Genomic DNA, 27,931 nt, shown 5'->3' with positions numbered 1-27,931 from the left:
CTACAAAATAAAAAAGTTTGTATCGTAATTGGAATCATTAACATATATGTTGAAACGCAAAAAAGAATATATTTAGCCGATATTTTGGTTTAAAACGGTTGGAATACCATCTTTCCCACTACACCTGTACAAACAATTTGCATAACAACGCCGACATACCACCAACGATGAGATATAAATTCTTTTCTAAACACGTAACGAAGAGAACTATAATTCCTTTTTTTCTGACATTCAATTGTTAGTCATTCGCGGCGGTCAACGCACCACACTGTTGAATTTTGATGTTGTTAATCTTTTACATTATATTATCCTAAATTAACCTGACTCTCTAAATATCTCTCTTTCAAAATAAAAGAAAAGCATTTTATATTTATTTTAAAAAAAAAGAAATCCGTAGAGATTCGAACCCCAGCCAGTAGAGCTGAGAGAATTCAATCCAAACGATAGTTACTAGAGCACTACCCGTTATGCCACAATGTACACGAGTAATAAAAGGTGACAATAGTATAGTCTTATACGCGCTTCATATTACGTCATTCTAATCGTTACGTCATAAATTTGCATATTCATGACGTAATTTTGAGGAAACGAATCTAGTTTTAACCTTGCTATTAAAGATGCCGATGCCTAGCCTGGCTAGTGTATTCTCTCTATTTATTTAAATACATATGCATTATTGTAATAAATAATTTCACAATTTTGTTTGAAATTGAATTATTAACTTTGAACAAACGAACATTATTCGAAACCATGTACTACATTTTACTGTGTTTGATCATGAATAAATGAAATGAATTAAGTGAATAATTGATCATGAAAAATCAAAACAACTGATACAATGAATTAAATGATGAACAACAGCAGCCATCCAACCAACCTATTGATTGCTACTCCTATACAAATATTGATCAGTTGGTATGCCGTGCGTTATTATGCAAATGTGTTGGTGCAGGTGAAGTGGGGAAGATGGTATTGTTATTCATTGCGGTCCACACGCCACACTGTTGAATGTTGATATTGTTGATTATTCAAATCTTGTAAGAAAAACTATTTCTCCGGGCGGGAACCTAGCAGATCCCCTCATTTAGTTTGAAAGAAATCTCGAAAAGAAATCCATCTGGAAAAGATCTACACACATGTTCTAGCTATTCCAAATCCATTATAAAAATAATACCATTTATAATGCAAATGGCGAATGTAAAAAAAAAACAGACGTTAAGGCGAAATCGCAAAATTATATTTGTTGACAAATGTTATGGACATTTTAATTCACGTTCATTCCCCTGATATAGTATAGTTTAAACTACACACTGTTCTAGCTATTCCAAATCCAGTATGAATTATAATACCATTTATAATGCGATGTAGGCCTAGGCCTAAATGGCGAATGTTAAAAAAACAGACGTTAAGGCGAAATAGTAAAATTATATTTGTTGACAAATTTTATTGAAATTTTAATTCACGACTGCTTTAATCTCACTCTTCCCTGATATAGTGTAGTCAAAACTACTATCACACATGTTCTAGCTATTCTAAATCCACTAAAAAATAATAATACCATTTATAATTTGCAATGTAAATGGCGAATGTTAAAAAAACAGACGTTAAGGCGAAATAGTAAAAAGAGCTGTCCCCAATTAAACGAGGGGTTCTACTATAATATAAATGTAGGCCTACACTATAATAGCTTATGAGAAGAAAAATTTACTACACAAATGTTATAATGTAAAAGAAAAATACTAGTATCAAGTTTTTTTTTTTAAATAACTTAGGCGCACTTTTAGTAAAAAAAATGTTGTAAATGTATAGTAGAACCATAGGCATCATATTTTGAAAGATAAAAAATGTCCAAATCATCTAAAATTCTAGTAAATTACCCAATTTTTTTACTAAAGATAAATAAATACATATAGAATTATTGTACCAAATTTGAACAAAATTGAAGTTGGTTAAGTATTTTTCCACGATGGTTTTTGAATGATGTTTTTACAGTTTTATTTTATCCAAATAATACTAATTAATTTCTATCACTAATAAAAATCTAACTTTTCGATATACTGTATTACAATTTTGGAATTAAATACTCTTTTATGAGTGGAACACACTTATGCTATTAAATATTAAAATGTAATGTAATTATTAGTCATTAATTAGATATTACTTAACTTTTTTTCCCCGTTATTTGAAACCTACGCGAAATAATAAGAGAGGACGCTGTTTTACTGGTAATAGATATGGTTATTATGTGTTGCATTCTTCCGCTCGAGTATTCTTTAACCCCACAGACTACATCGCCCAGATAAATAGCGAGATCCTAAATATTTTTGTATTCTTATAATTATACTATAGGAAAGATGATTCCATTTTGCTAAAGGAACCTTTAGAAATACAATAGCTTTATTTATTTGCAGTTTATTCAACATTAAACGGAAACTAAATATCTAAATAAATAAAGTATAGACATAATGAATTAAATTAATAAGTACTTTTAGTACGAGAAAATGTATTAACAATGGGCAAAATGTGTAGCATTGATGCCATAAAAAATAAATTGACGAGTATCGGTAAATATGTAGGCTTAGCTCGTGGTTCAGTGTGTAGCGGAGGAAATTCACTTTAGCTGCGTATCCTTATTACCACAACGCGAGAGAAATTGGCCTAACGGGTAGGCCTAGGACTTGCAGTGTGGGAGGCCTAGAAAGTCAAGCAGAGTGCCTCGGCCAACCTACGTTCCCCTAGTAGGTAGAATGTTAATTTAGACCAGGCCATTTTTAAATAGGGCTGTATAGCGGAAATAGTTCTGGTGGTTCTACTTATATTTATTTGTATTAAATGATTTACCAAATCCTATACTTATACTACCTTAACAGAAAAATTAGTAATAAACTAATAATTACTTCTACGGGAAAATATTTTATATCGACGGGGCAAAAAATATCTGCATTCTTAAACAATAAGTTGACGAGTCTCAAAAAGTGTGGGTCCAGGCCTACCTAGGCCTATTTAAGTGTTTTTTTGCACGAACCTCCTGCGGGGAAGTTTGATTTCGGCCTAGCCTAGGCCTAGGCCTATCCGTTGTATTGTATTGTATAGCAATACACTTTTTATACTTAGCTAGGCCTAGGCCCCTAGCTAGTAGTTTTTTTATTGGAATGTGGAAGGATGTCTTCGTATCAAATTAGCTTTGGATACAAATTGTTTTTTTAAGGTAAAGTGGTTGCAACAATAGAATAGGCCTAGGCCTAGGCTAGGCCTAGGCCTAATCATAATAATAGGCCTAGGCCTAGTATTAGCTCTAGGCCTAGGCCTACTAGGCCTATAGTCTATTATAGCTCTAGCCTAGGCCTAGTTAGGCTAGCTATAGGCCTATATGACAGATCTGTTTTCTTCTTCTTTCTTTTATGGGAATGGGTTAGGCCTAAAGGCCTAGAGGCTAGTATTATTACTATAAAGGCTATATCGTTAGTCTAGTATCAAGCTAGCCTAGGCCGAAGACCCTATATTCAATTAGGCCTAGCTTAGATATCAATTGGTTTTTCTGTAGACAGCTAGTTTCATTCTAAAAACTAGGAAATGTAATTTTGGTTTAAGGTTTATTTTTTTTTAGGCCCAGCAGGCTATAGCCTACATGCTGGGACCTATCATCCTAGTATTGGCCTAGCCTATATACCAATACCTAATAAATACAGTACAATCTATCCGCATGTCCTATATTAAACACCAAACCAAAGACTATTCAGGGTTATATGTAACAAATACGATGTAAATAGGCCTATATGCTTTTTATAAATCAACTTCAGTTCCAAAAAGTCAATATTTATATAGTTAAAAACAAGGAATATTTAAATAACGCTAACTGTTACGCCGTACACATCTTTTGATCGATTCAATAAGCAATATTTTATAATTCGAGATCTGTGCTGACTTGTCTGTGTTCTTGGGTGATTCTTCAGACAAGACATAAAGTTGTTGGTCACTGTCTGTACGACCTAATAATTAATAATTAATTAAAAAATTAGTAGAATTGTTATTGTTTCTTCAGAAGAAAAAAATCTCAAAATGACCAACAGAAGACGACTGGATATGTGTTTTGAAGCATCGCATATTAGAAGACAAGACCCAGATGGACATTTACTGTATTCTATTTGAAGGAAAAGGTAATCTTATAATAGGCTTACTAATATTTTATGCAGTGTAGTGAAATTCAGGCATCACTGCATCAGTGGAAAATTCAGAATGTTAACACCAGACCATGATTTACTGGCTAATTGTTAAAAAGTGATATATTGTGATATATGCAGTAGTTATTTGAAAAAAACCATAAATCATTAATTAAAAATACTGTTGCAGCCAATGGCGCAATTGCAGATAATTCTTCTTTTTATAAAAAAAAGTGCAAAAAAGAATTATAAGGCTTCCATTTCAGCAGGGCTTGATTTTTGTTTTTGTTGTGACTAGCCCACTGGGCAAGATAACTTAACTTAATTATATTAAGCCTATAGTTTAAGTAAATGCTAAATTAAATTATAAATAAACAACTATAAAATAAAATTATTTTTAATTTACACTAAAATATGTTTTAATGTTAATAATAAATTAAGTACAAAGTACTGTAAAATATTTCATCCCAATTGTTAATTAACTTAATCAACGGGTAAGTATAATGTTCCCTTAGGTTGCTTTCTTGGATATTGGAGAAGTTACTGTAGAAGGTCCAGCGGTTGTATACATTTCATAATGGCTTCAGTCCTGCTATCGGAATGTTTGGTACTTCAGGACTAACAATTCAGGATAATGTAATTCACCACACAGTTGGAGCAGGTAAGCAATGCCAAAATACTTCTCTTTCCCTTATATAGTAACTTACATTTTAGATTAATCTGCTGTTCTGTCTTTCCTGGTACATATCAAGACCGCTACAATGCTGAGGATATATCGTGGCCAGCAGGTATTGAAATTGAGAGCTCCAGAGATGTCATCCTACAAGACAACACTGTGGTAGGCTCTGAGATGGTGCTGTACCATGTCAGTGGGGAGATTGTGACGTTGAAAGTCAATGGAGCAACAACGAAGGCCATACTTCTTTGCACGGTGTTCATGACGAGGGATGGTCAGAGAGACTGCACACAGATTGCCAATTTCTTCATCTGGAAGAATTGGGATTATGGAGTCTTTTTCCAAATTTCGAGTTCCGTTGTAAATGACTGATCTTGTTCTTGCTGACAACAACATCGGGGTGATGCCATTTGTCATTGAGCCATCTTCTCTTAGTCATGAAGCTGTTGATAAGTATGTGTGAGAATGGACGTTTATAATTGGTACAAGCCTGTTCTTTGATTGCGATGAGTTACAGGTAGGTTCAGTAAGATTTAACATTAAATAGCATGTTACAAACCGAATACTGTATATATTATGTAATTATGATGAATTAGATTAGATAATGTATAAATGTAAAAATCATAATGAATGAAACAATGTTAATGACGATGAAATAAAAGTGGGAAACCAAAAAAAAAAAGAAAAGATATAAACAGTTTCAATAAATATGAACATTTTTATTATTCATTTAAAAGATGTTTTTTTTTTTTTCTGTATTTCAATTTTTATTATATTTTCATTTTGGGGAACTCTATTTTGCATTCTGTCAAATAAAATCAATGTATAGATATTATACAGTATATGCATACTTGACTTTCACTCGAAAGGAAATTTGTCAAAGGACTTTCTTACTCTTCTACCTCCTTTTTCTTAACGTGTACTGATAATGCCATTCCATTGTGTAATCAGTTACGTAATTTATAAATTCTGATTAAAATATTACATTTTTCCATTAACATTTTCATGTAAATATTTCAGAATCAACCGGAGAATGCAGGTCAAAGTGCAAAACAGTGTGCACCTCGTCCAGAGAACGGAAATGCTGGATTCGTGTGGGCAAATTTCATGTAATGGTGCTCAATTTTTTCAATTTCATGGTATACATAATTACCCAGCTATTGCTGGAAGCACAAGATTGCAAGGTATGTAAAAGCATGACATAATCTGGTCCTTACTTGGACAAACCTATAGTCCTTTACTTCGACAAACCAACAACTGCCATTGTTTGAGTTCTATTGCAGGAAACGCATACTCATACTGTTTACACATGAAGCTGAATGCTTATAGGTACAAAGAAGGTAACAGTCAGAGACAAGAACAGGGTTTACATACATATACCTAATTTAGGGTAAGTACTAATAGTATTTATCCTATATATCTACGGACCACTTGCATTTATCCAAGTTACGTTATTGTAAATCATTGTGTATCTTTACTTGCTAATTGCATTATTTTCATCAACCTAGTACACTTACTGTACCTACAATACTTTTCATTTAATCTTAACACTACAGTAAAGTTAAAAAGACCCCCTTCCCTACGTTTTTTAGATCTAATTTAAGGTCACAAACTACAATTAATGTAAAAATAAATATTATATGGTAACTTTTTTGTCTTTAAATGGTTAAAAATGTGAAAAATAAGTTGATTCTAGTAATTTTAGCGGCCCGCTATAAATCCCAAAATGCATTGCGTGCGGATTGATATTTTTGTTTTTCTTCTGTAATTCACCCACTTTTTGATTGATCGTGAGGCCAAAACAAATGGAAGACTCATAAATTTTCACCGAAAATACCAGGTTTTCCCCATTTTGTATCAACGGTGTCTGGCAAATATAGAAAGACAATTATTGCAGCAACTATACAACGTCAGGCTAGGTATATAACTAGCATACGATATTCGTACGTTACCGATGTTTACCGGCTAGGCCTACAAAACTCAGCCTAGCTAGGCTAGACTGCCCACGAGAGGTCATTCGCCGCGAGCTACATAGGTAGTGCATTGTTTCTCACTTTTTATCATAATTTACCATAAAACGTACATTTTAGACAAGGAGTGACCTTGTTTAATGTTTTTAAAGTAATATATATGTATTATTTTTACAAAACGTCACAAATTGAAGGGAAAGGGTCTTTAATCCTTCTGAGTGCGTGGAGATGGATTGTGATGCATTTAAGAATGCAATGATCAGAGACGAAGATGGTGGAATTCTAGTAGGATCACGGCCTGGTTATGTTATTCCTGATTCTGCATACGAGTGGGATAGAGATCCGAGACGTTGACTTAGAATTATAGGATTATAGAATTCCAAACATGATGGTTACAGACATCAATGGTAGTAAAATATTTTATCTAATCTGCTCTTTTCATTAAGGTATCATTGGTACAGAAGACTGCATATGGCATGAATCTTGGCAGGCTTTTGAATGCTATGACTACGATTACGCTATGTTGATTATTGAAAGTCTTGATCCTGAAACAAGAATTACGACGTCTTCACCAATCGTCATTGTGTTCCAGAAGATCCAAATAGACCAGACGATCAGTTCATGACTCCAGCATTTATGGCGAGAACTATTTTGATCGCGATTGGCAGACTCTTTGGATACTTATACGTGGTATTGACCCAATTGACATCATCACTACACCGGTTATAATGGTTGACGTTGGTGTGGCTTCTGTTGATGTTGATGACTTCTATGAAGAAGATCTTGTTAACAATCTTGCCAGTTTGGTATATATAATACAGTAAGTAAATAGCTTTCTTTAACCATATTAAAGTATCACATAATCAATCCAGATTTCTTCTTTTTTCAGTTTTATATGTTTAGAAATGAGTTGAATTTTATTTCATTGCCTATTCTTTTAATATCTAAACAATAATTAATATTTCTTCCTTACAGGCAATTCAACCCTAGAACATGATGAGTTAGTTAACCTTCAAGCAGAAATTGTTAATGCAGCACAAACCGGTACTTTGTACGAGAGTCTTGAAGTTGAGGTTATTAGCAATGACCGATCCTTCTCCCCCAGCCGCAGACCCAACAAGGGGTGTGAGAGCAACAAATACAACAGGAGGTCCAAGTACAGGCAATAAAACGTAAGTCACATTTAAGAAGTAATGATTTGAAGTAGAGTTTTCTGTAAACTGGCTTGTATCGTCTTGTCCAAAGTCTTAAATTGTATTCTCATGTGTGGCTTGTAACGAACATAACCATAATGCCTATATCATTACAAAACAACATAACTAATTGGTTCACAGGTATTCTGAGAAGCAAGCTGAAGAAGAGGCATCTAGTGACCCAGGAGTAGAAATCATCTATCAATTCTCAAGCACAATGAGTATACGTTTATAACGGCTGATGCTATTTGAGATTCAACCTTGCATCTCTATATTGGATACCAGTGTAGATTTAACACAATTCTTTCTAAACTCCAATATAGGCCATCAAGCTGTGGTAATACACATAGGTTTGATACAAATATTCTACGAAAAAAAAGGAATTATTCAATGATTTTTACAGGGTGAAATTGTGCAAAATCTGGGACATTCTTCACATCCATGGAAAATGCCCAGGAGTATCTGATGCAGAGCTCATCAGCAACAACACTGTAGATATAATCCATGGCTGGGCCAACTTCACTGATCTTGCCATTAATCTGTCGGGAAGTGGTTACTTCTTTAAATTCAGCATTGTTTATTCCAACTCATCCACGCTAGAAGGTATCAACTCAACAGAGTTTTCTGTCATTGAGGGTGTTTTCCACATATCAATCGCAGATCAACACTAAAAGTTGTTGAGAAATTTGATGTTCAGTTTAATCTAATTGAAGATTTTACAATGGATATTGCAGAACATCTGGATTCCAAGGTTGGTGATTTTTAAATTAGTTATAAGTCATTTTCAAATTGTCAATGCAGTTTTTCTCTCTAATTAACCATCCATCTTCTATTTAATACTGCATTATAATTCTAAAATCACCATCAATTGTAGACTAGTGTATCCAATCTAAGAGCAACATCTTTTTGAAGATTACATGTTCATACATGCATACATACTGTACATTAATTAAACAAATATCCAGTCAAATGTGTGTACAACAGGGTCATTGTTTAGAAATTGAGCAACGCATTGCTTTTTCGACCTTTGACATCCATTGACAGTTTTCATTTGAGCACCCACAGCGCCTTAAACTTCTCACTAAAGCTTTTCTGGTAGCTACTTAAAATCTATCCGTTTTAAAAGCAGGTATTTTGAGTCTCTAAGATGAGGAGTGCCATAATCTGTCTTCATATACAAAATGAAGTTTGTAATTGTTAAATATACAGTATATGTTGACATAGTGTGGACACCTTCTTCATCTAGACTCCGATATCCCAGCTCAAAGAGCTCTATGCGAGGAAACAAACAATGAGAAAAGTTAAGAGACTAAGGGGACGACCCAAAATCACATCAAAATTATAGAAAATGAAAAAACAAAAATAAACAAGTCTATGCACACTTTGGACAATAATCGCTCTGATTGGGGAAGTCTTGTTAAGTGCGCTATGTCGCAAGATGTTCAGCGTTCGTGATAGTGATATGTTTGCGGTACAGAACGATCACAGCATGTTGATTGAAATGTGGAGAAAAACGCAACCGTTCTTTTCATATTGATTTCATCATGCAACAATATGTCAAATAATTTGACCATACACCTACCGTGTATACGTTTATGTACTGTATGTAAGTTTTTTTTAAATATTGTGAGTTATATTAAATATTTGTGTTTCTTTGTAGAGCACAATTTTCTAAAATAGAGAACATGGCACTGCCTGAGAAGGTACCTTAAGTTAAAATGTCAGACTATGCGAATGAATCTAAGTAAGAAGAATGCTAGCAGTGGATCTAATCAACTATTGTAAGTATTAAGCCTAAGAAATAAATATTTAGAATATTTATTCTTTGTGTTGAAGTATACAGTGCCAGTAACTACTGTTTATGTGTACACTAAACTGTTTGCCAGTCCAAACTTCTAGCTTTAGCTCTCTTTATTTGCCTTCTTTCCTTCTTTGGAAACTTAAGATTATATAATCGTTGGGAAAACTAACATTATCAGCTCTATCACTCATTACTTCTGGTCATTAATGGTGATGATTTTTATATTTTTAATTAATAAACAATTTATTGAATCATGGCAATGATTGTTATTAGATTGAGAGAAAATAATTATAAATAGACCACCATGGTTCCTTAGGCAGGATGCTTTACTCTCATTGCCTTATTCTTCGGATGAGATGTAAAGCCGTTGGTCCTGTGTACTTAACAGTGCACATTAAAGAACGTGGTACACTGTTTGAAAAAAGTAGGGGATTGTCTCCCGGTGTGCTGATCTGGTAGGCGCTGCACTGCTGGCTGTCGAGGGTCCGTGGAGGGCCTAATCCGAATTTCCTCAGTTTCCAGTAAAGCTTGAGGACCAGAATAATACATTATAATAACACAGGTTGTGTTAAAATACTTCTATAAAGGAACATTCTTACATTGGAAAGTGTTAGTTCTGTAATTGTAACCTTTTTTTCCCTGAGGTTTTTGTCTGGCACTTATTCATTCGATAGTGACACTTATTTATTTGTTTCAGATTTTTATGAGCCACATTATTCAGTTGCTTTCTTGGATATTGGAGAAGTTACTGTAGAAAGTCCATCGTTTGTACGTGAATATACATTTCATAATGGCTTCAGTCCTGCTATCGGGATGCAATTCAGGATAATGTAATTCACCACACAGTTGGAGCAGGTAAGCAATACCAAAATACTTCTCTTTTCCTTATATAGTAACTTACATTTTAGATTTTAGACAACAACATCGGGGTGATGCCATTTGTCATTGGGCCATCTTCTCTTAGTCATGAAGCTGTTGATAAGTATGTGTGAGAATGTAGTCATCGTTTATAATTGGTACAAGCCTGTTCTTTGATTGCGATATAAGAATATAAACATTTGTAGCATGTTACAAACCGAATACTGTAATTAAGCAATTATGATGAATTAGATTAGATAATGTATAAATGTAAAAATCATAATGAATGGAACAATGTTAATGACGATGAAATAAAAGTGGGAAACCCAAAAAAGATATAAACATTTTCAATAAATATGAACATTTTTATTATTCATTTTAAAAGATTTTATTTCTGTTTTTCAAATGTTATTATTTTGTCAGTTTGGGGAACTATATTTTGCATTCTGTCAAATAAAATCAATGTATAGATATTATATATGCATACTTGACTTTCATAAGGAAATTTGTCAAAGGACTTTCTTACTCTTCTACCTTCTTTTTCTTAACGTGTACTGATAATGCCATTCCATTGTGTAATCAGTCACGTAATTTATAAATTCTGATTAAAATATTACATTTTCCCATTAACATTTTCATGTAAATATTTCAGAATCAACCGGAGAATGCAGGTCAAAGTGCAAAACAGTGTGCACCTTGTGGTCCAGACAATGGAAATGCTGGATACGTGAGGGCAAATTTCATGTCTGGTGATAATGGTGCTCCATTTTTTCCATTTCATGGTATACATAATTACCCAGCTATTGCTGGAAGCACAAGATTGCAAGGTATGTAAAAGCATGACATAATCTGGTCCTTACTTGGACAAACCTAGTCCTTACTTGGACAAACCAGTTGAGTTCTATTTATTGCAGGAAACGCATACTCATACTGTTTACACATGAAGCTGAATGCTTATTTGGATAACATAAAATTGCCATTGTATCCAAGTTATCACCACTGTAATGTTGAGGTTGTCCCTTAGTACTGTTTTATCATAAAATATGTCTTTAATATCGGAATACATTTTTGGTGAAACTTACCAAATGAATATATTTCAACATACTTATTCATTTACAAATAAAGGTATTTTGCTCTTTCTTATCAATAGATGTCACATTCGCTCATTTTGATACTGCGTGTAAGAAAGATCATTACGCTACTATGACCAATCCATCAAATGATGATGGTATCCACCCAATGTCCGCTGTAGGTACTGTACAAAGAAGGTAACAGTCAGAGACAAGAACAGGGTTTACATACATATACCTAATTTAGGGTAAGTACTAATAGTATTTATCCTATATATCTACGGACCACTTGCATTTATCCAAGTTACGTAAATGTAAATCATTGTGTATCCTTACTTGCTAGTTGCATTATTTTCATCAACCTAGTACACTTACCTACAATACTTTTTGTAATGTACCGATTTACAATACAAATAAGTGAGAGAGAGACAAGTTCTGTTATAGTTGAAAGCTGAACAGGCCTATAACGCTTCCTGATATGGTCGGCATGACGACGACAAACTCGTCCATCTTCTAGTTTTATCTTGAATGAGATGCGACCGGATTTTAATATTATTGTTCCGGGTAACCATTTCAGATTTTGTCCTCTAAAGTTCTTTATATACACCTACTCTCCTTCTACAAAAGTGCGTTCTTTGCATGACGATCATGGGCTAATTTCTGTTTTTCAAGTTGAGTGATAACACGATCTGCTTGATAAGGGATAAAAGATCAAAATGCGTTTTCAATTTTCGGCCATTCAGTAATTCTGCTGGTGTTTTGCCAGTTGTGCTATGAGGTGTATTTCTATATTTAAATAGGAATCTTGAATTGTTTTTTTTTTAAACTTTATTTGGTAATCAAGGTTAAAAAACAATAAAATATAATAAATAGAAAATAGAAAAACAATTGCACGGAAAAAACAGGCCTTGATTACAAGGAATGCCAAGAAAAGAAAAACTTATTTCCACTTGGGTCCTTCAAAACAAGAAACTGATAACAAGAACATACAAATTACAACATAAGTTTCTTGCGACTTTTGTTTCGATATATCCATCTTTCATACGTTTCATTGTTTCTTTAAATGTGCGTACAGCACGTTCCGCAAGACCATTCGATGATGGGTTATATGGGGCTGTTAAAGAATGTCTTATTCCATTTCGCTTTACGAATGTATGAAATTCATCACTGGTGAAACATGTTCCATTGTCGGATACTATTTTATCTGGCAATCCATGCGATGCAAATATAAGCCTGAGCTTATCCACTGTGGTATTTGTCGTTACCGGAATTACCTCAAGCCATTTTGAGTATGCATCGTATTAAAAACATTTTTCCAATAAATGGTCCAGCATAGTCGATATGTAATCGTGACCATGGTCTATTTGGCCAATTCCATGAGTGCAATGGTGCTTTAGGTGGTAAAGTTTGATTGGATTGGCATGTATCGCACTGCTTTGATATGTCTTTGTCCATATTAGGCCACCATAACGAATCCCGAGCAAAACTTTTCATTCTGACAATTCCAGTATGACCGTCATGTAGTGCTTGTAGCAACTGTTTTCTACCAGGCTGTGGAACAACAATTCTATTTCCCCACAAAATACATCCATCTTGTGTAGAGAGTTCTCTTTGTCAGATCCAATATGGTTGCAAGTTTTCAATTTTTGGATTAGTATTGGGCCAACCCTTTTCAATGTAGTAAAGAACTCGAAAAAGTGTTGGATCTTTAACCGTCCAACCTTTAATATCTGCTGTGGAAACTGGAGATTGGTTCATTGACTCCATCAATAGAACAGTTTCGGCAGGTTGTGGAATTGATTCTGGTTTTCCTGGCAATGGTAATCTGCTTAAGGCATCCGCATTGGCATGGGACTTTGTCAGTTTGAAGCTTAATGTATATTTGTATGTACCTAATTTCAGTGCCCAACATTGGATTCTAGCTGATGCTTGGCTAGGCACAAGTCTGTCCTCATTAAGACCCAGCTTATGGTCTGTTACCAATGTGAAATGTCTACCATAAATGTAAGACTGAAATCGCGTTACTCCGAAAACGCATGCCAAACCTTCTTTCTCAATTTGCGAATACTTTTTTTCCGCTTCTGCAAGTGTTCTAGATGCAAATGCGATTGGTCTTTCTGTACCGTCACTTTTTCGATGTGCTAACACAGCCCCACTTCCATATTGAGATGCATCACACGATAATATTATTTCCTTTTTTGGATCATAATGTGCAAGTACTCTGCAGGAAAGTAGCAATTCCTTTGATTTATCAAAAGTAGATTGTTCTAAATTTGTCCAGTTCCAAGCTTTATCCTTACGAAGTAAGGCATATAACAAAGCAATTAAGTGTGTTGGATAAGTTTGGTAAAAACTTCATAATAAGATAATAATCCCAAATAAGCTCTCGGTTCTGTCAAGTTTTGAGACGCTGGAGCATCTTTAAGAGCCATTGTCTGTAAGAATCAAAGAAATATCAAAAATAGTGGCAGACTCAAAAAAATGGATTTCTTTCAAATTTTGCACATGGCTATATATGTGTTGAGAGAAATCAAATATGAAGTATTTTTTATTTCACACATATATTTCCATGGCAACGGCCAAATTTGTGTTTTTGACAAATTTTGTCCTTTTTTAAGGTTTTTTAAAATGGATATTGGTACTACTTTGATGAACGATATTTTTGTTTTGTTCATTTAATTATAAAAAATAATTAGTGTATGCATAATAACAATGCATTGTGTACCTGTTTCATATTTTTTTTTTTTTTTGATTTCATACTTTGGGAGATACCATTTATTTAAAAAGGGGTGTTTTTCACTTTTTTTTAATTGTTAAATGCAACTAAACTTTACTTCACCATAACGCCCAAAGTGGTGTTTTTTTTTAGCTGATTTATTACAAATAGGTAGTTCTAATGTTTAATAAGTGATTTCTAAATTAAAATACTGGGGTATTTTAAAAATCTACAAGCAGTGTTGCGAGAAACATAGGCATTTTTATTTAAAAAAAACATGGTATATTAGTAAAAACATTTTATTTTCTTTGATTATCTGATTTGAAACTCATTGGTCAGAAAAATTCTTAATGTTTTATATAGTTCTAGTTGTGTTGTGAGAAAAAAAACAATATTTTTAATTATAGATTGTGTAATTCCCAGTTTTAATGTCATTTTATAGGTTTATCCTCTGGAAATTTGAATAAATTATCATATCGTTGTGAATTTTTTTTTTCTTTGCAACAGATTACTCCTCTCTTATTTTGAAGCTCCTCTTTCATTTTTTTACTTCTTTTATTTGCTAACCTAAACAGATCCCACATGCCCATCCACCACCACTTCCGACTACAACCCCCCCCCCCCCTCCCCCTTACCCCGACAATAACCACAAAAAGATAAACTGCAACGCTTTGGTCGATCATCCACTATAGAGTGTCAAATTCATGCAATCAAGCACAACCCACACTGCCGCTACCATCGCCCCAACCAATAGACCGATTCAAACTCCTCCATCCCACCCCCTCCCCCTTTCTCCAAGCCCCCACCCACCCCAAGTTAAAAATTGCAATGCAAAAATAGGACATAAAGTTAAGTTTTTAGACCCTCGTCTCCAACCCCCTAACTATTTAAAACTCCTGGATCTACCACTTTCCCCTCCCCAAAATTGAACCAATCAAAAGTCAATGATATACTCAGATATGTTAATGCTACATAACAAATATTTAAGCCCTGATGTGAAATTTCATTTCATTTAAGGTCAGCATGTAAAATATCACACTTTATATTAAATATTGGTTTTAAATTCTATATTTTTTTTACTGTGATGGTTGGATTCAGTAGTAATTATTAATTAATAATTATCTGATAATTATTTAATTTCCCTTAGTTATGCATAGCAACAGTTACTATGGTAACTAAAATTGAGATATTCCTTAGATTGTTCATACTTATCTTATACAAATTTAAATTTGTAGATTATTAGCAGGCATGCCTTATTAGCATTTTCAAATTACCATTTCACAAGGTCATATTCGTAAGGATTCTGTGATTATTTTTATTCATGAAAACCCCATATTTTATTTACAGCGGGCACCTCCCGTAAACGGCCACCTCCCTTAACGAACGCACTTTGAAAAGCCTGTTTGTTCTATCTAATCAGTGCATTTGGTACCTACCGTAAGCGGCCACCTCCCGTAAGCAGCTGCGGGCAGCTTTTTATACTAAAAATGAGATTTTTTGTATGATAAATGACCTCCCGTAAGCGGCCACCCGAAAAATGTGATACTTATTGCATGGACCTATGAATTAGAGGTCCATGTTTATTGTATTTCTTTATATATTAGCTTTATTTCGAAGCGGTTTTAAAAACATTAATGTGAAGAGATGAGAAAACTACACAGATTTTGACCGACCATTTTTCATATGTTAAAAGCTTTTAAAATTTGTCTGAAAATGCTAAAAAAACTAAACCACCTGATTATAAATAATAATACAATTAGCTGGAAAATTGAGAGGCTTGTTTCGTTAAGAATATCGTGCATAGCCATAATACGTGATTTTGGCCCTTTATCGGCAGACCACTTTTCCAGGTCCCGAGGGTGGCCACTTACGGGAGGTTCAACTGTATTTTAAAAAACAATTATCCTTATTTACGCATAGAAACAGGTTCTAAAATAACATAAATAATACATTTTGACATAATTTGACCCAACAAATGACCCTTTCACAAGATCAGACATTTTCTGGGATTCAGTAGGTAGGTGAATTTGGAGAGAAAGTAGTAGCTATGTAATCAATTTTTTGTAGTCATGAAACCCCATATTAAAAATATTGTAGTTAGTTACGTATAGAAACAGTTGCTACAATACACTGTAGGTAAAATGTAAAATGTCATTTGACCTTAATATGTAAAATGTAAATTATGAAAAAACCCATATTTTGAAAATATTTTCGCATAGAAACAGTTACTATGGTAAAATGTTGACCTCATTTGACTTGGTCAAGTTTGTCATCACTTTAAGATTATTAGAATGCAGTAGAAGTAAAATTGAGAAAAATTACAAATGCAATCAATTCTTTGTATTCATAAAAACGCCATTTTTTTCGATTTTTTTTAAAATTACTTTCCTTAGTTACACATAGAAATGGTTGCTATGGTAACAACAGAGGTAAAAAATGAAAATTGTTGAGAATTTTTATGAACTATCTTGTAAATTTTGATCAAACATTAATAGTTGTAGTAAAGTGGGGACCTGTCCTGTTTTGCATTCTGACCCCTTTTGACCTCAAATGACCAAATTACAAGGTCAGATTTTTTGGGAGGTCTTTCTGTATCTCTTTACACAAAATAGATGTAAAAAATTATAAAAACCTTGACACAATTATTTCAAAGTTTAACATTATTTTCCATCAACTAAATATTTCAATGCAAAATACTGTTTTTCTGGCAATTAATTGAAATAAACCTGGCAACACATTGTCCTATTTTATCTAAACTATTCGTATGACTCTAGTAGCATTATGACAAGCCACATATTATTTTATTATTGGATTAGCCATATTTAAATTGTGTTTCATGTGTTTTGTTTGTTGATATTTTGTTTGTATTTTTTTGTATTTTCCGTATTTTCCTGACAACACAAAACCTATGTACGTAATTTACCCCAGTGTTTTTTTCGTGAATATTGTTGACAAACCTATTGACTATCAAATTACAAAACCTCATTGATTTAAAAACACCACTTTGGAAGTTATAGGTACGTTTATGATGTATACTTTTATAAAAAAAATATTTTTTAAAAACACCCCTTTTTAAATTAATGGTATCAACCAAACTCCATTTTGTAAATTTTTTTTTTCTACATTAAATGAAACTCAATACATGTTGTTTACACTGCTATAAACAAAAACTGTATACTGTAAGTATTTTTGGTTAAAATAAGTATACTTTTGTGTACTTTTTTACTATAGAAAATCTGTGAAAAATGGCAAAAACATCAAAATTTGAATAATTGACCGTTGTCATGGCAACGGAGGCTAAAAATTAAAAAGAATGTTGTAGATATGCTTTTTATTGAAATGTCTATTCATGGTAAAAATTTGAGAGAAATCCATTTTTTTACATCTGCCACCAAATCTTTGATTTTTACAGAAAATGGCTCTTAATTGCTCTCACTTTGGCGTTTGTGGGATGCAATCCCTCTTTGTCGATCAGGTGTCCCAAATAACCAACAGATTTAACCATAAAAACACACTTACTCTTTTTTAGACGAAGTCCAGCATCTGCCAGTCGCTTTAGGACGGTTTCAAGAGTTTCGAAATGCTCAAAGTCATTTTTTCCTGTAATTAATATATCGTCCAGGTATACTGTAACACCTTTAATTCCTTGTAATAGTCCTTCCATGACACGCTGGAAAATCGCTGGTGCTGAAGAGACTCCAAACGGCAACCGTGTATATTGTAAAGTCCCTTTTGAGTGTTGATTACAACATATTTTCGAGAATCTTTATCCAAGAGTAATTGTTGGTACGCTTGTGACATGTCCAATTTAGTAAATTTTTCTTCGGGGCAAAGGATACTGATCAACTTTGGCTGCTTTATTTACAGTAATTTTGTAGTCACCACAGATCCTAATGGTAGATTTATCTGCCTTAAGTACCGGAACTATTGGTGCAGCCCAGTCTGAAAACTGTATAGGTTCAATAATGCCTTCTCGTTGTAAGCGATCAAGTTCGTCATCTACTTTCTGTCGCAAAGCATACGGAACATTTCTGGCTTTGCAAAATTTTAGCATTGTCTCTTTATCAACATACATTTTTGCTTCAGTACCCTTAAGGGTACCTAGTTCATCTTTAAATATTTCTTGGTATTTACCAAGCAGTGAACTTAAATCTAATTGGTTTATTACCTTGATTTGTTGCCAGTCCAACTTTATAAACTGAAGCCAGTCTCGACCAATTAGGGTAGGTCCATTTGTTCGCACAATCGTTAACGGTAATATTGTAGTAGTACTCTGGTATGTAACTTCAGCATTAATTTTACCCAAAACATCCATTATTTGTCCAGTGTACGTACGTAGCTTAACTGACGATGGTTCAAGTTTTCTTTCAGGCCATAATTGCCTAAATTTCGTCTGCGACATTATTGATACCGAGGCTCCTGTGTCAATTTCCATTTCAGTATCCAAACCATCTAACAGTATCTTAACTTTGATGATGAGGTGGAGAACTAGACGTGGTCTTTGTTCCAAATAATTCTTCATACATTTCTGTAGCTATGTTGCTTGGTTCATCACTTGGCTCATCTGCCACAACATTTTTAACTGTTTGGGGCTTCCCCTTCTTTTTGCTAAGACAAACAGATTGAATGTGTCCTACCTTGCTACAATAATGGCAAGTTGTTTACTTAAAATAACATTTGTCTGGCAAATGGTTATTCTTTCCACAGTGTCAGTGCTTTTTCTGCCAAAAGACCAAATTCCGTGATTACGGACGCCAAAAACTAGACGATCTCGTAACATTGTATTGAGCGAGGCTCCAAAGTTACAGAATTCTGCCATCGATCGAAGCGATGCCATAAATTCAGGCACTGTTTCATTATCACGTCGAAAGCGTGAGTTGAATTTGTATCGCTGTACAATTTCACTAGGCACTGGACTGTGATGCCCATTCATAGCTGTTACCAGCTCATCGAATGTTTTATCCTTGGGTTTTTCTGGTGTAACCAAATTTCGTAAAAGCTTATAAGATGATGGGCCAATAACTGTTAACAGTGTTGCTTGTTTCTTCTCCTCTGTAGTAATTTCTTTTGCCTTGAAACACAAGTTACTTACTTACTTGTTTTCATAGCTATCCCCAATATCCTCACTAAAATGGAAGAGTGTCCATGACAGATGGGAAAATGATTTATTAATTATGTTATTTAAATGCCTACAGGGTTTAGCACCATCTTATTTAGCAAATCTATTCAAATTTATGGACACTTTTCACACAAAAAATACAAGAAGTCAATCAACTAAAACTCTAAATGTTCCAGCATGGAACAATATTTATGGAAAGAGAATGTTTAATTATAGAGCATCAACCTTATGGAATAATCTTCCTGTACATATCCGTAAAAATTATGAGACACTTAGTCAAGTTGAATTTAAACATCTTGTATAACTTCTATTGTACATAGTTTTAATATAGCTTTTACTTTTATTTTTCTTGTATTTTTTTCCAAATCTGGACCTCTTGGGAGACCAGTACTTGTGTATTGAAAGAGCTATTCCAGAATAAAGAAAGATTTGTATTATTGTATTGTATTGTATTGTATTGTACCATCAAGGTCACTATGTCATGTCAAATAACGGGCAGCTGGATGGAGATATGTTCCTATACAATACAATACAATACAAATCTTTACATATCAGCATAAAGAATGATTCTAGCTACTCTATTTTGAAGTACTTGTAGACGATTAACAAGTTCTAAGTTACAATTTGACCAAACATTACTACACTATTCAAAACAAGGTAATACTATTGCATTAGCAAGTAGTCTTAAAGCAAAATTTGGAATATAATATCTTAATCTACGAATAATACCGATACGTTGTGATACTCTAGAAGCTACTTGTTCAACATGCTCTTTCCATGACATAAAAGTGAATCAAATGTAAGTCCAAGATATTTAAAATTGTCAACTCTTTCGACATCATTGCCATTAATAGAAAGAGAAATATGGGTTCCAGAAGATCCAAACGATCAGTTCATGCCAACTCCTGACTCCAGCATTTATGGCGAGAACTATTGTGATCGCGATTGGCAGACTCTTTGGATACTTATACGTGGTAGTGACCCAATTGACATCATCACTACACCGGTTATAATGGTTGACTTTGGTGTGGCTCCTGTTGATGTTGACGACTTCTATGAAGAAGATCTTGTTAACAATTTTGCCAGTTTGGTATATATAATAAGTAAATAGCTTTCTTTAACCATATTAAAGTATCACATAATCTATCCAGATTTCTTCTTTTTTCAGTTTCATATGTTTAGAAATGAGTTGAATTTTATTTAATTACCTATTCTTTTAATATCTAAACAATAATTAATATTTTTTCCTTACAGGCAATTCAACCCTTGAACATGATGAGTTAGTTAACCTTCAAGCAGAAATTGTTAATGCAGCACAAACCGGTACTTTGTACGAGAGTCTTGAAGTTGAGGTTATTAGCAATGACCGATTCTTCTCCCCCAGCTGAAGACCCAACAATGGGTGTGAGAGCAACAAATACAACAGGAGGTCCAAGTACAGGCAATGAAACGTAAGTCACATTTTAAGAAGTAATGAGTTGAAGTAGAGTTTTCTGTAGAGTTACTGTAGTATAGAACTGGCTTGTATCGTCTTGTCCAAAGTCTTAAATTGTATTCTCATGTGTGGCGTGCAACAAACATAACCATAATGCCTATATCATTACAAACCAACATAACTAATTGGTTCACAGGTATTCTGAGAAGCAAGCTGAAGAAGAGGCATCTAGTGACCAAGGAGTAGAAATCATCTATCAATTCCAAAGCACAATGAGTATACGTTTACGGCTGATGCTATGGAGAACCATCCATTTGAGGTTCAGCCTTGCATCTCTATATTGGATACCAGTGTAGGTTTTAACACAATTCTTTCTAAACTCCAATATACTGTAGGCTATCAAGCTTTGGTAATACACCATAGGTTTGATACAAATATTCTACGAAAAAAAGGAATTATTCAATGATTTTTTGATTTTTTCAGGCTGAAATTGTGCAAAATCTGGGACATTCTTCACATCCATGGAAAATGCCCAGGAGTATCTGATGCAGAGCTCATCAGCAACAACACTGTAGATATAATCCATGGCTGAGCCAACTTCACTGATCTTGCCATTAATCTGTCGGGAAGTGGTTACTTCTTTGAATTCAGCATTGTTTATTCCAACTCATCCACGCTAGAAGGTATCAACTCAACAGAGTTTTCTGTCATTGAGGGTGTTTTCCACATATCAATCGCAGATCAACAGTAAAAGTTTTGGAGAAATTTAATGTTCAGTTTAATCTAATTGAAGATTTTACAACGGATATTGCAGAACATCTGGATTCCAAGGTTGGTGATTTTTTAATTAATTATAAGTCATTTTCAAATTGTCAATGCAGTTCTCTCTCTAATTAACCATCCATCTTGTATTTAATACTGCATTATAATTAAAAAATCACCATCAATTGTAGACTAGTGACGTATCCAATCTAAGAGCAACTTCTTTTTGAAGACTAACAGTCCATTTCAAATTTTCAATGCAGGTCTCCCTCTATTTAACCCACTACCTTCTATTAATACTTCCGCCTACCCCAATTTTAAAAGCATCTTCAATTGTAGACTATCGTATCCACTCTAAGAGCAACTTATGTTGAAGACTAGCCAAAAGTACCTACAAGTCACTCCCATAAAAATCCAATTACAGACTACTTTCAAATTTGATTTCATCGGCTGTATAAATCACCTCAAATTAAAGACAACCTCCAGAACAATTGGATAAATATTGGTCGAACATTGGTCAAACAAGGATAAATATAATATTCTAGGCTTTTCCTTAGGCTTTTTGTCTGGCACTTACTTGTTTTGGGTTCAGGCAGTCTTTAATTTCAGTATTTTGCAACTTAATAACAAGTTGTGTTAAAATACTTCTATAAGGGAACATATTAAGTGGATTGTTTTTAATAACAGATAATGATCACAAATCACAGGAGATCAGGAAAGTGCTAGATATGCACAAGCATGTGATGCGGTATATGCCCAAAATAAAAAGCAGGCAGCAGAGACTTCGAGGCCACAAGAACAGCCAATAGCCAAGGACATATCAACCTTGAAGAATTATAATGCAATTGCTGTAGTTGCGGGTGAAAACGTTAAACACGGCACATCTTTTTAAAAAAAAAATAGGCATTGTTGCTGGTACAATGCAAACTTCACTCTCACAAAGCATAAACACCTTAAAAACCAGAATCTCGCCAAAACCTAGATTATCTCAAAATATTTCCTGCCCTTTATATAGTCCGTACAGCTTATTACCCTCACAGTACATATCTTTTACTTACCTGTTCTGCCAGTAGGTAATTGAAAAATCAGCAAATTTTGTCAAATTAACAAGTGGCAACACTTGTACAGGTAAGAAGAATAAGAAAACTTAATTTTTTTTAATTAATTATTTTATTGTGTTTTTCTATAGGAGATAACCCAGAAGCCTAGAAGTAGAAATGAATACTTTTACAGGTAAGCTTTAATATAGTTTATAAACAAAGTATGTAAAATGAGAATACTTCTTTTGCTAATAGAAGAGACAATTCCAGAGTGCCATAAAATCAAGACCATATATTTGTTGGTTCTAAACATGGAAACAAATTTTATGGTAGATCTTAAGTTCTTCAATGCAATCAGTGCAATCAAAGTACTTAATGTACAGATATATATTAGGAATATATTAAATTGTTAACTTTTCATTTATTATTGATCAGCAGATGAAACTTTTAAAGAAGAAGAAAACATCACAGGTAAGCTTATAAAACATTACTAATAAAAATCTATACCAGCTGGTGCTGAGGTGAGGTGAAATTAAGATTGACTCTTTCTATGAAGTTCTTTTTTAGTGTTAAAATTAATTAATCCATGTCCCATTTTCCATTCCAATCTGTCCCTGTGTCATAAGAAATGTTTAAGAGTTGTGCAACTGTAGATGCCGGAAATGGCACTTATCAGACACAAATTAGATTTTCGTAAACATTACATTCTTAACATTTTATTGTTGTTTATCAGCAGATGATGCTGATAATTATGGACAACTAGAAATTGCCACAACATCAGGTAAGTCTACTACAATATTAGCAGCAAAACATTTGAAAACACAAATGTACAATGTATCAAGAACGAAAATGTATAAAATATTAATGTTATAAATTGTTTTTGTTTACTACTATAGGAGATGACCTATACAACCATGACGATCTCACAGGTAAGTTTATATTTAAAAAGGTTCGTTCTTCACATGCCAAAGAGCATTCAATTGGTTAAAGAGCAGTGCATATATATGATTAGACTGGGTTCCAGCCCGTAAATAGTAAAGATAAATAATTTGGCACATATGGTATGATAACCTACGTCATTCTTATCGGATGTTTGCGGGCATGCAAATCGATTTCTTCACATATTTCCCCAGTGCGTAAATCTGAGTATTATATTATACGTATAAAACGCCATATGTGCCAAAATTTACGGGCTGGAACCCAGTCTAATATAGGATGGATGTCTGAGGTTGTCATATGTACCTGTAGGCCTATACTTCTGTATTTAAGCATTTTAATTGGAATATTGTTGAACATTAAAGGGAAAGAGATCAATATAGTGTTATTTTTGAACAAGTACAGTACAACAGTAGTTATAAAATATGGGCCGGTTGTTGGTCGCAAATATTCAATTTCTCGATTCCAAGTGGATAGCTGTCCTAAAAATAGGACAAATTTAGGACAAATACACCTGTAAGAGATGATAGAATAATTGCATTTTTGTTTTTCTCATTTTGCAGGCAAGAAAGAGGTAGCGAAATTGTTGACATCAAATCCTGGATTCTCAATTCAAAATTGGATAATTATAAGGATGAAAGTTAAGAATGAAAAAATGATGCTGATGAGTTTTTGATTTTAAAAGGTTTGAAAATAGATATAACATAACGTATGATAACGTTCTGATTGATATACTTGTTTTTAATAGTGTTACCATATCAATTTGTCAGGCTGTTGCACCTAAGGGCGCGTTTATACAACACGCTATTACACACATATTCAACACGCCTACGAGAAGTGTGTTCTATAACATCGAAGAGATTCCGTGTAATGAGATTTTAATTGCAAAAAAGGCTACTTGGCTGAATCCTAACATTTTGTGGATTACTGGTTGCTGTTATTATAAATAATAGTGTAATTTGATATTTGGGCTACAATAGTCTATAGATTATAGCATGGATTAATTAGTTTAAACTAATTGATACATGGTTATATACTACAAGTTGATCAATTTGGAAATGTTTGCAATATTAAAAGTGTAATTTGATATTTGGGCTACAATAGTCTATAGCATGTATTAATTAGTTTAAACTAATTGATTCCGTAAATCTTCTAATTGTAACCCTGGGTTATTATTTTTTGATTGTTTTTTAGGGTGGGTTACTATTAGAAGTGGGGGAGGGGGGAAGGGGGATTACTATTGGAGTAGTGGGTTATTATTACTAATCTTAAATTAGGCACCTGAAAATAGTAACCCACCCCAACTTTTCCGGTCAGCAAATCATAGAAAAATAATAAAACAGTACGAATAAATAAATTTGTTTGAACTTTATTTTATAAACTCAAAAACACTCAGTCCTCCCGAGATCAACATGCATTATCTCCTTATTTTCAAAATATTGCTGCATAATAAACGACCAGTCTTAATGTCATTTTTTCAATAGTTTTTGTGACTCTAATAATAACCTCCCCCATGGGTTACTAGTAGTAGTAGTGTGTTATTATTATAGATTGACTTATAAGTTGGGTTACTACTAGAAGCGGGGTTACTATTAGAGTGTGGGTTACTATTAGAATTGACGGTACATGGTATAATACAAGCTGATCAATTTGGAAATGTTCACAATATTAAAGTGTAATTTATTAAGTTATTCAGTGATTAAATATTTCAAAGTATTTCAGCTAGAATGTCAATGTTTCTAATTTATTTTTCTTTACATTATGATCATTTATTTATACATAAAAATCATCACATATAAGACAAGAACAATTGTCCTGCAATTGATCCTGCTGGAGATAGATTTCATACATGTTAAAAACGTCAAATGTTTTAAAAAAAATTACCGGTATGAATATGAAAATATGAAGCACAATTAGTGTAGTATGTTCCTTAATAAAATTCTTAAAATTAATACTAGTGTAACAGACTGAAATTAGGAACTATCCAGTGTATGTTAGATTCAATTAATAGTATTCCTAACACAGTACATTACTGTAGCAGCTTTGAGCGAGTAGCCATATTTCTAATTCTTACATGATTGTACAGTAGAACAAATCATCAATAAAATAATCCAATACTTTTACTGGATTTGGACATCAGATGAATCTAAAGATGTTAAAAACCACATGGACAATTGTTATTTAAATATTTTCAACGTCATGACAATACAAATTACATATTTAGAATATGACATCAACTAAGAACAATATAGCCATAGAAAATGAGAAAAACTGCAACCAGCTGCCCAAGAACATTTACTCCATCAACACATCAGACACTAGGCCTATATGAAAAGGAAAAAGACATTATTAATGTTAACACAACGAGTACCAGACAACATAACTCTTTTGGGATCATTTCAGCCACCAGTTATTGCGGCCGTCAGTTATGCCAGTACATTTTTTTATTTTTTTTTATTTTACATGTGCCAATAAGTATGTGTGATTTTTATAAATAAAGTTGTTTTGGTTTTATTCAGCAATTTGTGTTTTTTAAATGTTGGAAATTAGTTTATTTATTATTAGTTACCATTACCAATATTAATAATTAATATTCATTTTATCGATAACAGGATTATGGTTTCTGTATCAAGTTATAAACTCCGAGTGCATAAGAAATGAAGAAGTACAATTAAAAAAACGGGAAATATTGTGTTTATGGGATGAGCCTTGTTGTTTGGGGTATCATGTATAATAATGATATGCAGAAATAAGAAAAGACGTAAAAAAAAGAAATATACGATTAATTATTATAATTAATCATTAAAACTAGATGTTAGATTAGTAAAATTTGTTTTGTATTAAGACACATTGATTAGTATTTATCGGCTGTTTAATAATTAATTAATATTTACTATATTCATAAAAACATTGCGCGGCTGATACTTGACTAGATACTAAACTAGTTTAATGGCCATTTAGTTCTGTGTTTATTTATGGCTATTTGGAGGCCTCCTTTTGTTTGGTGCGCATACAAAAGTGGGCCCGATCATCCGTTTAACAGTGGTGGCGCCAGTGGGGGGTGGGGCTACGGGGGCTCTAGCCCCCTCGTCGGGGAGCCTAGCCCCCCCGTCGGGGAACACGGGTACTTTTTGTCGGGGAATATAATATACAGTAAAAAACGTTCGCGTTCACTTCATATAGCTTCAGCGCCTAGAAAACCACGACGTTCCATTGACCGTGAGAGTACGTCAGAGGGCTAATATGCACTTTTATGCATTCATTATTGCCAGCGATCTAACTTACTACTAAACATTAGCTAGGTACGCACTTGTCTGGCGGTATCCCTTTGTACGAATCGTTCAACGTTGGGTCGAGACGCGTGATATCATGTTTCATCCAGGGACCAAAATGTGTACTGTAGTTATTTTCCAGGCGAAGTTTACCGACGGTTACGTCGTGTACTGCGTCGACGTACGCTACACTACAGCAAAAACGAATTATGTTAAATTGTTCGTATGTTCACCAATTTTTTAATTTACAAGTAACCTTCTGTACCGTGGGGCACCTAAAATAAATTTTTCATCCATTACTAAACAAAAAAACATGCCCTTTTCGCTTAGCCAACATCTTATTATAGCTAAGTTATTACATTTTCAATATCCTGTATGTCATGAATTTCTCACCACTCGCGGAAGTAGTCCAGATGGTACGCACGCATACACCTGGGAGGAATAAACTTATTTCCCCGACTGAAAAAGGTCTACGCTTGCGTTTTTTAAGCCTCTAGGCCTGATGTTTCCAAAGTATAAAATGCAATTTTTTTGAAGACCTGCAGCTCTAGTTTTAAACATTTTTTTAGCTCAGCCCCAACAATAAAGCTGGTCATATTTCGAAGAACAAGAAGTACATTTTCCGGGACCTAACATCTCTATTTTTCAAACATTTCTTAGCTCAGTCACAACCATGATAGGGACTTATATATTTTGTTTCATGTTTTGAAGTATAATAAGTCCAATTTCCGGGACCTCCAACTCTATTTTTCTAAATTTTCTTTGAACTTTTATTTTTTAAATTGAAAAATATGGATTGAAACAGTCATCGCGCATCGTTTTTTTGCACGCAGTATTTTATTTATGCATTATAAAAAATGGAAAAAATGGTTACCCTAAATCTGATTAAAAAGACCTCAAATGACGCTAGAACGCGTTGCTTC

At 33.6% G+C, this 27,931-nt stretch overlaps 1 protein-coding gene and 1 long non-coding RNA gene across 2 annotated transcripts; both read left to right on the top strand.

The window, feature by feature from the left end:
* The first annotated feature begins 4,732 nt into the window (after positions 1-4,732).
* Positions 4,733-5,296, top strand: LOC144855168 (fibrocystin-L-like). The gene is made up of 2 exons (XM_078712985.1): positions 4,733-4,821; positions 4,913-5,296. Exons 1-2 carry the CDS (start codon positions 4,761-4,763, stop codon positions 5,206-5,208), a joined length of 357 nt encoding a protein of 118 aa, XP_078569111.1. The 5' UTR covers positions 4,733-4,760; the 3' UTR covers positions 5,209-5,296.
* Positions 5,297-10,585: 5,289 nt separating this feature from the next.
* On the top strand, positions 10,586-21,275 carry LOC144855675 (uncharacterized). Its single transcript, XR_013614849.1, has 5 exons — positions 10,586-10,655; positions 11,311-11,485; positions 11,809-11,976; positions 20,818-21,014; positions 21,195-21,275. It is a non-coding gene; the product is annotated as an uncharacterized LOC144855675 (long non-coding RNA).
* Positions 21,276-27,931: the final 6,656 nt, after the last annotated feature.

The sequence above is a fragment of the Antedon bifida genome, chromosome 11, assembly GCF_963402885.1.
Source record: "Antedon bifida chromosome 11, ecAntBifi1.1, whole genome shotgun sequence".
Lineage (NCBI taxonomy): Eukaryota > Metazoa > Echinodermata > Crinoidea > Comatulida > Antedonidae > Antedon > Antedon bifida.
Note: the sequence above shows the minus strand (reverse complement) of the source record. Positions and strands in the feature narration are given on the sequence as shown.

What these genes read in the sequence shown, in the direction of transcription:
- LOC144855168 (XM_078712985.1), top strand. Translation starts at nt 4,761, where the DNA reads ATGTTTGGTACTTCAGGACTAACAATTCAGGATAATGTAATTCACCAC. An exon ending in TCACCACACAGTTGGAGCAG is followed by an intron (nt 4,822 to 4,912) that starts GTAAGCAATGCC and finishes GTACATATCAAG; the next exon opens with ACCGCTACAATGCTGAGGAT.